This window comes from Notolabrus celidotus, chromosome 6, assembly GCF_009762535.1.
Source record: "Notolabrus celidotus isolate fNotCel1 chromosome 6, fNotCel1.pri, whole genome shotgun sequence".
Taxonomy (NCBI): domain Eukaryota; kingdom Metazoa; phylum Chordata; class Actinopteri; order Labriformes; family Labridae; genus Notolabrus; species Notolabrus celidotus.
Window position 1 is genome coordinate 18,164,478 of NC_048277.1, and position 11,920 is coordinate 18,176,397.

General features: G+C 39.5%; 1 protein-coding gene across 3 annotated transcripts; it reads right to left on the reverse strand.

Annotated features, from left to right (window-relative positions):
* Positions 1–264: 264 nt before the first annotated feature.
* cpt1b (carnitine palmitoyltransferase 1B (muscle)) lies at positions 265–11,780 on the reverse strand. Of its 3 annotated transcripts, XM_034686757.1 has the most exons (26): positions 11,100–11,780; positions 10,822–11,010; positions 10,510–10,694; positions 10,053–10,404; positions 9,809–9,954; positions 9,569–9,723; positions 9,257–9,414; positions 9,082–9,138; positions 6,510–6,662; positions 6,204–6,343; positions 5,883–6,054; positions 4,434–4,535; positions 3,999–4,136; positions 3,834–3,911; positions 3,445–3,552; positions 3,179–3,263; positions 2,813–3,008; positions 2,533–2,718; positions 2,318–2,423; positions 2,119–2,235; positions 1,853–2,017; positions 1,610–1,744; positions 1,054–1,206; positions 836–949; positions 652–744; positions 265–564 (listed from the first exon to the last, which is right to left on the reverse strand). In XM_034686757.1, the coding sequence occupies exons 1-26, from the start codon at positions 11,349–11,351 to the stop codon at positions 430–432; spliced, it is 3,870 nt and encodes a 1,289-aa protein (XP_034542648.1). In that variant the 5' UTR covers positions 11,352–11,780; the 3' UTR covers positions 265–429. The 3 variants fall into 3 exon arrangements, with proteins under 3 accessions (XP_034542648.1, XP_034542649.1, XP_034542650.1); XM_034686758.1 differs by lacking the exons at positions 9,082–9,138; positions 9,257–9,414; positions 9,569–9,723; ... (3 more) ...; positions 10,822–11,010; positions 11,100–11,780 and adding an exon at positions 7,796–8,371; XM_034686759.1 differs by lacking the exons at positions 9,082–9,138; positions 9,257–9,414; positions 9,569–9,723; ... (3 more) ...; positions 10,822–11,010; positions 11,100–11,780 and adding an exon at positions 7,789–8,371.
* Positions 11,781–11,920: the final 140 nt, after the last annotated feature.

An 11,920-nucleotide genomic window follows, 5' to 3' on the forward strand; every position in this document is an offset into this window, starting at 1 on the left:
GGAAGGGTGTACTCACTTTTGTGAGATACTGTATATTAAAAAAAGTGACACCAGAAGTGAAATTCATATTCATAAAAACTGGCATGGAACAATGGAGTTATATTTTGAAACATTTAATTCATTGAGCAGATCTATTTACAGGTATAATATACACAAACCACTGACCATGATTTTTTTTTAATTACACTATATATATATATATATATATATATATATATATATATATATATATATATATATATATATATATATATATATACACACACACATCTTGCCCTCAGCACCAAAAAAGCAGTTCTAAAAGTGTATAAATACAAATAAATTAAGGGAGTAAAAATCATTCCCATTTTTGACAGAGTGGAATGGCCAGCTCCATTAATGCAAACCATCACACAAGATGCCAAATGAAGCAATTCATCTTGATGGCTGTCATACTTGCTTCTTCCCATTTTCCACAGGTTCATGCTTCGCATGCTCCACCACCTTCTTATCATTTTCAGGCTTGAACAGTGCCTGGATATCATGCATTGCCTTCCAAATGTGCTGACCAAACCGGTACGAGTCCTGCAGGGCACAACAGAGATGTTGAATTTGAAGGATGGCAAAAACAATAAGCAGAAGTTATACAGTGCTCTCTTTTTGTTATCTTACTGTGTCAGGGCAGGAGAACTTGCAGGAGATGTGGAATGTTATGAGGTTTTCTCCAACAATTATATAAGATACACCATAACCATCATCAGCCACCTGCAGGTCAACAAGAGAAGCAGTTTTTAGACTGCTCCTGTCCCCAGACATTATCACTCTATCATCTCTGACAGTTTGCAATTGTACTCACTGGGCCGAATCCACCACCAGCACCCACATATTTAGGGAACTTATTTATGTCGACTAAATTGAGCTGCTGCTGAGGAGTTTGACTGGTAGACAACTTCCAGGGCTCTGAAAGCACCTGGAAACAAACAAGTTGCATGTTTTATGGAAAAGGGCAGGTAAGAAATGTGTGGTCAAAACCATTCATTGAATGTAGGTGTAACACACTATCTGAAAACTAACCTTTTTGAGAAATGGCGAGTCAATCCCAAGGTATTTGGACACAATGTAGAGACAGAAGAGGTGACGGTCTATGCCAGCCCCAGTCATGGCTAGTCGATACATGTTTTGATGCTTATTTGCTGCCTTTCGAAATAGAGCAAGTCTTTGGGCATTCTAGTGGGATAGACAGTGACATCAAGGCACTTAAACATCTCTTTATGCAACTGTCAATTACAACTCAGCAGAGGGATCAGAGTCCAGGGCACAGACATGCAGACACATTGTCTCTGGGTCTTGATGACCAAGTCCTTAGCAGCACAGTGTGACCTTTCCTGCATACTGATTGGGGCGCTCTGAACCTGATAACACGTGTTTGACCCAAGGCCGATCCAGAGACAAATAAATGTGCTTACAAAGTGTTTTGAAGTCTTAAACCCAGCTGAACCTAAGCTGTCAAACCATTTCAACAAATATATATGTAACATCTGACATTTTAAAAACACAGGAATAATGAATAGCTCTCTGTGTTCATGTGCCTCCTTTTCTGGACGTATTTGTGTTTCTGGAGTCTGCTTACTGTTGCATCCTGATCCTCCATGGCTCTTACAAAAGCAACCGCCTCAGAGGTGCAGGAACGCACGGTCTCTGTCCGACCATCTCTGAACATACGAGTCATCGAGGACTCGTATGTCAGACAGAACACTCCCTGGTCCTTTAAAGCAGAATAATAGAAGTAATTTCGTGATTGCATATGTTACAATTCAACACTCAAGAGATTGCAGATGGTATTAATCTCTGTAACAGATGACAGCAGCCCTACCCTGAACTGTGCCAACTGCAGGGCCATCTGAATGAAGGCATCAGGGCTGGTCCTGCACTTCTTAATCAGTCCTTTCCCAAACTCACTAAACAGACAGCCATGGAAGTCCACGTCATCAGCTATCTGTTTGGCTGATATGTATGACTTCTCAATGATGTCTTGGCACTAAGATAAAAAAGAAAAACATTCTAATAAACAATGATATGGAAACACACCTAAAATACCATGACGTGGCTGGTTTTCAATGATGCAAGGCTCTACTGTACCTCCTTTGGAATCTGCCACTGTAGTCGAGTGGGATGCGGCAGGCCTTTGTTCACATCCCCTTTACAGTGTCCCTCCTCTGTGTAGCCAAGATGGAAGCAGTCTGTTGAGAGAACGTACTACACAGACAGAAAATGGCAGCTGGAGATTTTTGCAAACTCAAAAGTTAAAAGACATCATTCATCTGTACACAGTTCATACCTCCCACATGTGTCCTACAATTGGTGCATCCGCCCAAGAATGTTCAGCATTTATGCCCATTTTACCGTTTGGATAAGAGATCAAGGTGAAAGACTTGTCAAACCACCTGTGAGAGACGAAAGAACAGTGTTTTGTGACAGGTGAATAAAAAAACACTTGAGTTGTAACAATAGTGCAGCTGATACATAAGACCATCCCTTGACTTCTCAGCCTACCTGTCATAACATTTTCCATGAAGCAGGGACTTGGCGTAACTGTCGAATGAACGGGTCTTTGCAGGGTCATAACCCTGCGGCTCATCATCCAGTGTCAAGAAGAAGGCGGCTGACTCAATAGCATCCAAGGAAGCTTTGTTTGTTTCTTGACTGAAGTATTTAATCCGAGTCTGAGCCCAAGGAACCCTGAAAGAGGATGTCAAGAAGACTATTTTCTATCTTCTTTTCTCCATCTCTATGTACCTGTGTATTCTGTTCGAGTTTGTGAGTGATTGTTAACCTGTTTCCTGCAGTCAGAGTAGCTAGTTTGAGTTCTCCTGGCTGCGGTTCTGATGTATCATTGAGGATCCTTTGAAACTGTGTCTCAAGTTCACTTGGTAAGAGGTGGCGCCCTCCAGTGTACAGCCACACCTGGAAGAAACGGCCTTTGTGGTAGACGACCAGATGCTTCCGGTCTGTCAGGTGCTGCACAATATCTGCAAGGAGGGCGATAGAAACTAAAGGTAAGGTGTGTGGATATAAGATGAAATAAAGGTAAGACTGCAAAGAGCAGAAGTATGAATTACTAAATAGCTTGGGGTGTGAAAAAAGCGCTTTGTACACATCGATGACAGATTCAGTGTAGAAACTGTTATGTTTTTTTTACCTGTTTCAATCCCAGGGATACGGGTTGTGTTAAACATTCTCTCCATCTGAGTGGAACACATAGGAACAGTCCCCAAAGCCCTAAGCTGAGAAAAATAATCAAATTACTTTAAAAGTGTAAGTGTGTCTAATATCGATTAAAATAGTTTTATATTTATGTTTTGAATATAGAGAAAAAAGTTGGTAAAAAAAATTAGAAGACAGTAGAGATGAAGATAGGAATAAAGTATGTATGATTTGGGCTTGAAAAGTGAAGTGAAGCATTACCGGAGCATGTTCTCCACGTTCTAGTTTGCGTCTGTACTGCAGCATTGCATGCACCACATTTCCTGCCCGTGCAGCCTGTCGGTGTGTCGGGGTCACATACAAGAGGTCCTTTACAGGAAAACATTCATCAAACAAAAGAAGCAGACAGAGAAAGTGCACACAAGTTAATAAAAAAAGTAGAGAACACAAATATATTTATCATAAAATGAAGATCATTATTCAAAGTATAATTTAGGTTTTTGACCATACTTTGGGTAAAAAGTTAGGGAATTTTTGTTTGTCCAGAGCTTATTTTTAAGGCATTTTTTGTACTCTCCCTTGTTTTTTTTCTGAACTACTGTAAATACAAAAAGAACATATTTCACTTGTATAATGACACTCTATCTTACCATTACGTAAAAGTTACTGTTCACCATTAGTGGAGTCCGGCCTCTGAGGTAGATATACTCCTCCCACCAGTCACTCACCTGGAAAGACACAAGTTATGATAGTTAAGAATTATGATGAAATTGAATTTGAGTTGAAATGTTATACCACTTCTACGCACTACTCACATAATTTGTTGCCCACCAGGATTTTAGAAGCAGATATCTCTGCAGCTGGGCAGCTTTGGATTCTTTAAAGTCATTAGCCAAAATCTCCATTTGGTTGTACTGTTCATTGTCCAGCAGAGGTCGGACTGACTCCAGGTACTGAGAGGAAAAACATAGGGTGTGTTTTCAGTACAGTGAAGCACTATTTTGTAGAAACACTGCCAATATGACAGAGCAGCTACACACAAACAGAAAAGCTGAAAGACATCCTGGTAACTCCTAAACAATGCAGGTCATTACACCAAAACACTACTGGGAACAATTGAAGTATTTGATAACTCTAAAATAACATGTTAAATTCCCACACATAGGCAAGTTAAAAGAAAATCCATCCTATCAATCATCATTTTAAGAAACAACTGGGCCTCATCCCAACAATACTGTGAAATTACACACCCTGTGAATGGTATCATCCACACTGGGCACTGGCATCCTGGGTAAAGATGCCTGGAAACTGTAGAGCAGCGGTCTGCGCCCAGAGAACATCTTCACCAGGCTCTGTAACAAATAGCAACCAGAATATCAAAATTACTAAGATTGCTCAATGACACAGGTTAGCAATCACTCAATACTAAGTCAATACACATTTTTAAGAATCAACCTTGTCCTCTGCAGATTATTAAAAAGGCACAGAGATCAAATATGTAGAGTACTGAGTGACCGACAAACAATTTGTCACTTTTATTCTACTTTATTTATTTATATACTTATTTATTTTAAGTATAGCATCTTAATTTCTTTTAATGGTTTAATATTTTAGTGTTTTATTATCTTAGAAATGTATTTTATTTTGGTGATTTTAATTTCCTGTGTTGAGTTTTAACATCTTATTTTACCTCCAGTGTTTCCTCATTAAGATATCATGAAAGCGTTTCCTTTGTTCGTTCAGCAACTTATTTTTTCTTTATTTATTATATTTTTTATTGTTTTTATTACTATTGTTGCATATATTGTGTTCTTAACCTTAGGATTGTGGGGTGGGTTTGGGGTCAGGGCTGGGGGTGGGATCTTTTTCTTAATTTATTCTATTTTATGTTGTTTATATGTACAGCACTTTGTGTTACAATGTCATTGTATGAAAAACACTTTATAAATAAAGTCTGATTGATTGACTGATTGAACTACAAGAGGATGGAGAGCTCGAATTCTTGACTGCTGTGTTCAAATATGTAAATGTAAGTAATGTAGGGATTCTGCTAAATCATTATCATTTTAAAACTTCCTGATCATTCATCAACTGGAGATAAAAGTTACGAATCCGAAGAAAAATCCGGTAATATTTCATGTAAAAAATATTGTGACCATTTACTAGCAACAGTTAGACAGCAACTTTTGTTAGCAGTTAGCAAATTATATTTCAGTTAACAAGAAAGTAGCTAAAAGCTAATATTAGAGTTTGAATAGTGTTACACAACACAATAGAAAAGCTTTAAATAATGTTTCCTAAGAAATTGTACCTTTCCTTGAAATTAACTTCCAAATAAACTCAACTGATGTTAGCTAGGGAGAAGTTACAAGCTAACATTAGCTTCTGTACAATGGTAGTTCAAATCATGCAATCAATAGCTTGGAATTCAATATAGCATAAAATCCCTCTCAATTTTCTTTTCTGGTGGTCTTTATAGTTGCTGATCAAATGGAGAGCATTTAAATGACAACGATTTGTCTGATTCCATACATTTATATCACTTACAATTTTGACACAGCAGTACAAAATTAAAACAGCATCGTGCCATCACCCTAAACATTACATCAGAGGAAGATGGGCACTATGTTAGTGGGAAGGATTCAAACATGAGCAAATAATTTAGTACAGATTCAAGGACAACTAAAGGACAAATGTACCAGCCACAGTTTGGTTGATGTGCTCATCTTTCCATGGGACTCAAAAATCCATCCATGGTAGGAGAGTAAGGCTTTCAGAGTGTATCTCAGGAGGTAGATGAGGAAAATCCACAGTCCAGTGGCAAACAAGATGGAGCTCATCACCGCTCGAGTCTGCACTGACATATAGCCTCTGCTTAGAAAAGACACAACACTGCCTTGGTCAGCGAGAATGGTAACACATATGCAATAAAACAAAAATGTAGAATAACACCAACAGGAAATTGAAAGAGATATTAATACTACCTAAACAAGATAATAACACTACTTTTCATTTCTGACCTGTGTGGCAGGTTGTCCTTGATTGTGTCAATCATTCCTAGAGAAGGGTCGATGCGAGTGTACAAGGAACTCATCATGGCTATCACAACTATCAACCAGCTGGATGGACTGGCAGGATACACTCCAGCCAATACACCATTCTGTGAGGAAAATCAGTGAGTTTGAATGTGATTACAAGATGAATCCCCATCACACAGTTATTGAAAATACTCTGAGACACCTCTAAAGCTTTTTGTAATGTTACTGCATGACAACACATTTATTACCACTAAACTAAACCTAGATGTGAAGTGTTGGCTACTTTACCTTGAATTGAATTGCTCGTTTCTTCCATGCGGTCACTCCTGACAGGTAGATGTTTTTGATGACCTCCTGGCTTAGTTTAAGGTCCACACCATCTGGGCGTACAGTAAACTGAAAGCCAACCGCCTGATGGGCTTCAGCCATCTCTAAACAGAACTAACAGAGAAATGAAAAGAGAAGTTTAAGTCAGCCAGCCTCTGAGTGGAAATAATGGCTGTAAAAAAAAAAAAATGGAAGGTCTGTCGTCAATTGCAATCTCAGTGTTTGTTTTACAGATAGTAAAACAACATAAATCTGTTACCATGAGCCTTGTAGATCTGCATGTCTTCATCGCTGTCAATTACATGTTATCATACTATCTTTATTTTGCGTCAGCCTTTGAATGTCTTTTCTTCAAAGATCTCAACATGCAGGTTCTATTTTTTGGTTCAAATAGTTATTCCTACCAGACCTGCATAGACAGTATTCTGCTGCAAGAGACCAACATGTCCACTGAGCATTTATGCACAGTTATGTAACCCTTTGGTAAATCATAGACTTTTATAAGGACTATGAATATAAGATAAGTCTGAAGTATATTCTTTAATGAATCAAAACATTTTCACTAATAGTTATTAATGTACTCCAAAAAAATGGAGTGTTAGTTGTGAGAAAAATTGGGAGAGGCAAGGCTGTTGATAAGGAATTTAGAGTTGTCAGTGTGAAAATATAGATGTGCTGTAAATTAAAAAAGACCTCTGTGATGGTAACTGTAAAGGTCTCGTGACATTCAAAACAAAAATGTTTTGAGTTTTGAAACCAACTCGTTTAACGGCCAGCTTGGCTAGGACTACTTTTTCCATGTCAACTGACTGAGCAGTCACCAAGTGGGGCAAAGTTCATTGGCCAGATATAGCCATGCACCGGCTGAGCATGTGCACAGACCTCAGATGGGCATGAAAATATAAACACAGAGTACAACCGGTGGCTGAATGATTAACTGTTTGGTAATAAGGAGCGTAGTGAGAATCTATTTTACAAGTTGAAGGTCAGCATTTATTTGCACAGAACAACTTAACATAAAACAACTACCTATTCATTATTTTTAAACAGATAGTATTTTAAACACATGCCTCTATGTGAGACAAATACACTCTAAAGCCTCAAGCATTTTCACCACAACCTGTTAAGCTGTTATGTATTTAAAACATGGAGTGCACACTACAACAATCAGAAGACCCCTTGCAGTTAACACAACACTCAAAACTGTTAAGGGATCTCAAACAAAAAGGCAGACCCTTACTTTGTACCTTTTTCAGGCCACAGTCAGTTGAATTCCCTCATGCAGAATCGAGCTGTGTCTTTGTTTTGCCCCAGTGATTCAGTAAAATCTCTCTGTTCTCAGGCTTTTACTCTCTGTGTGACTCCAGTGCCCTTGAATTGGCTTTCCTCAGGTAGTTAGATCAGGGCTGCAGTCTCTTGTGCTTTCAAGCCCTCACTGCCTCCTCCTCCCCTCCTCCAAAACACCACTCTCTCTATCTCCCTCACTTCCTCTCTCACCCTCTCTCCTGACATGCCTCTTTTTGTAACAAGACACCAAACATAGACAGACGCTAACCTCAAGTCATGTGCCTTGAGGTCACTGCAGGAAACTGTATCTGCTACAGTGCTGTGCTAGGATGTTTCTGAGAGCAATGTGTTACTGAAAGTGCAAACAGTGTGTAACTGTGATCATGAAGGGACAGTAATATTAAGAGTAAAAGCACAACGTAGACTTTATCAGTAGATTCACGCTTCATGACTTTCTCCTTTAAAAGCATTTGAAAGTATGAATTGTGTGTTAGAAGATAACTAAGTATATTAATCAGCCTTGACTAGAACTTAGTCTTGATTAGAGTTTAGAACATTTAGAGATTATGTTGTTGAAAATGTTACATTTTTTGGTTACATCATCTCATAATCATTTACAACACACAATATAAAAATGGAAATAAATTAAACAACAAACAAAAAGGCTTTGTACTTAACTCTCAGTCACACATGGGGATACTCTTTACATAAATCACCTTTATAAATCAAACCTTCATAAAACATATTTGGATTTAGAAATTAAAGGGTGAAAGCAGAGAGAAGATTCTAGTATGGCACATTGTCCATTTTGTTTTATATCTTATCTAATATACGTATATCTTATCACAGTTAAGGTCCAAACAGAAAATGGTGAAATGCATTTGTAATCTGCAGTGTTTTCAAGTTTCGAAGACCTTAAGTCATCCTTTTTAGAGTTACCCAGTCTTTTTAAAAGAAGTCTAACTGCCACCCATATAAGTACTATACACAAAAACACAGATCATTGATAATCCCATCTTTTTGTCTGTCTCCTTCCTTTTAAAGAGATACCTTATTTTACATGTATTTACAAAAACATGATGTGTACAGTATCTCAGAGAGCTTACCAATAACTATGTCATTAAAAGTGAAGATAAAAAACAGATTCATATCGAGTGGAGATGGGTAAAGGAGGAAGAGCTTTGAGAGAGAGAGTTTGGAGATCCATTCTTGCAACAGCATTGTGCTCTATACTTGTCATCAGGACCTGGTCTCCTAAAACTGTCCCCTGTCCTGCAAATGCCACTTTCTCAGCTGTGTGCACCTTGAGAGAAAATGAGGTAAGATTTTGATTTTGATTCATGTTTGAAATACCAGTAAATAGGTAATGCTTTTTTGTCTCCGATTCATATAATCCAGCTATTCCAAAATTAGCCACTCACCTCTCCCCATATCTGTGACTGCACACAGAATGACGTCACCACATTCCCAGAGTTGTTCCCACCAATCACAAGCAGCCTGTCAGTGGCACCCAGGAAGTAGAGAGCAGGGAGGTCTACGTCTGCTCTGGAAAGGGTGGGAAGTAGTTCAGCCCAGGAGTCTAACAGGCAAAGAGAATAAAGAATCAGATTGTTTTCATTTATCTATGGTAACGTTTCAGGAAACTGCCTGGATTGTAATCATGTGATTTCTGGGCTAAAAAAACAACACATTTCTCATGCCAAACAAGCAAGGGTGTGTTTGTTCTACTTTACCTTGCCTTGTGTTGTACTGCAGCAGCAGTTTCTCTCCAGTCCTCTGGATGCTCCCCAGCACATAGAGACAGTGTTCAAGACTTGTTGCAAGGGGCACGTCATAGGATAAGGACATCGTGAAGTGGAAGTCAGTGAATGGCAGAGAGGAGACAAACCTTAGGGAGAAATAGATTTTTAACACAGAAGAAAAACAAATCATGCTGGAAAAAGCACATTAATTTTGCCTAAAAAGACACACACCTCCATGTGTCCTCCCATGGATCGTAGCGTTCCACAGCTGTGTAAAGAGCAGTGCAGGAGTCAGGAGTCACCAACGAGTCAAGGTACCAGCCACCCACAGCATAAATACTGCCCTCACAGGCCACTGCACTGAAGTGCCTTCGGTGCTGTGAATACAACAGATGTTACATTTTAGATTTTGTTTGATAAAACACAGAGATATACTTGGTGAGTTTCATTTCCACAAGCTAGGAAACTGTCTAACCTTAATCAAGGGAGCTGTGGATGCCCATGTATTAGTAAAAGGATTGTACCTAAAGGAAGCCATCTTGAACTTCCAGCCTCTCTTCACTCGATGACGGTATCCTCCGATAATGTACAGGTAGTTATACAAGACCACTGTAGTGAAACACCACTTATCAGCCCTGAAAGGAAGCTCTATAACCGGACACCAATCTCCACTGTCCTCTGACCCTTTCAAAGTGAACATGTGTCGGGCACGTTCTGTCTCTGGGTCTTTCCAGGTAGTCAGGTTCTCTTTTCTAAGGCAGCAGAGACTTGGGTCTCCTTGTGTTCTCAGGTGGACCACTTCAGCCTGGTTCTCTTCAGTCAGACTCCTAATGTGTGAATCAGAAAGTTGAAAGAAAGAAACACAGCAAGCTCAGTTTTGTAGCTAGTCCAATATTTGTTGACATGTAAATATACAGCTCTGTGCTGTGTACTTGATGAGGTGAGGCAGCTCCAGCAGGCTTTTGCTCAGGTAGGTGAAAACTGTCATCTTCAGCTCCACACAGTAGAGCTCCTGAGCCAGACTCAAGTAGGTCAAACAGTTGCCTGGGCTGAGAACATCTGTCAGCACTGACAAGCAATTTGAAAGGAAGGCTTCAGCAAGGAGATAACTGCTGACCTTTATAGGCAGAAATGAGGAACAGAAAATAGGTTTTAGTTTGTTTTTTGGGTGGAACACAGCTACAAATTTACAAAGAAACACAAATAATCAGATGAATAAACATGTAGATACAAAGTCTGCATACTTGGATGTGTATGCCCAACTCCTGTGGAGGGACTTCAAACTTGTTGTAGAAGGTGAATTCTAGGAGATTATGAAAGACAGAAGAGGACACGTGTTCCAGGTGGATGAGGCTCTCTGAGGTTTCTCTCATTCTGGACTGAGACAGGGCTCGAAAGTACTCACTGAACTCAGCGAGTCTCCCAAGGTCAACCTTGAAAATGAAATACCACTTCAGAGTTAGTGTGGCCTCTGGTTAGTTTTTGATTAACCAATGCAGTTAGTAGTCTGTTCATTACTTACATAGAATGCATGTGTGCTGGTTTGGACTGTTACCATGGTTTCATCTTTATCTCCACAGTGATATGTGCATTGGGCTTCATTGGTTTTCCACTCCTCTGAGTCGGGTTTACATGATCCTCTCTCTGTGATACCATTTGGTGTTATCAAAGTTGTTATGGATGGAACAGCACCACAAAGTCTTGTGAGAACATATTTTAGACAAAGGCTTATCCACTGAAAAAGTGTCTTCCAACATTGTCTGAGGGGATTCATCTCACTGATTCATGAGTTGCCCAGTTTTAATACTATCTGTGCCACATGGGATTTGGTTGTTAATGCACTAAAACCAGCTCCCACACAAACATAGCTTTAATCAAACATTCAGGACCCCACTGCATGTAGTCCTCCAAAAAAGTAAAGACAAGCCCGCTGAAGAAATCCAAACAGCCCCCGACATGAAAAAAGAAAGAGGACAGATTGGTAAGTTTAGTCCACGTACTGGCTGGACTTCTTTTCCCTGCTACAGCTCTCAAAATAATGTGCACTTAGAAAGTACAGACAGCAGAATAGCTGAAAAAGTAGGCTCTGTACCACATGATAGAAGAAAGAGCACGTGAAACGAACAGTTCAGTGCACAACAGCTTTATCTACAACTTCAGGCTTCTTGTTTTTCCTTAACAGATCCACTCCGACTCAGAATTGTCCCTCGATCTGAGCGTTGCAGTTCTGTCTGGCCAGTCTAATCTTAGGACATGAGGGGGAGGGGGATGAACAGTCAGCCCTTTGGGATGAAACACTGCCAACAGGGGGCGTTCAAGTTGCTTCGTAGTTGAATAGTTTCT

Excerpts from the sequence above, each read along its gene's own strand:
- cpt1b (XM_034686757.1), bottom strand. The coding sequence starts at position 11,351 with ATGAATCCCCTCAGACAATGTTGGAAGACACTTTTTCAGTGGATAAGC. Across the intron at positions 3,553-3,833 it reads ACAGTAACTTTTACGTAATG|GACCTCTTGTATGTGACCCC; the intron begins GTAAGATAGAGT and ends TTTCCTGTAAAG. Across the intron at positions 565-651 it reads AGTTCTCCTGCCCTGACACA|GACTCGTACCGGTTTGGTCA; the intron begins GTAAGATAACAA and ends TGTGCCCTGCAG.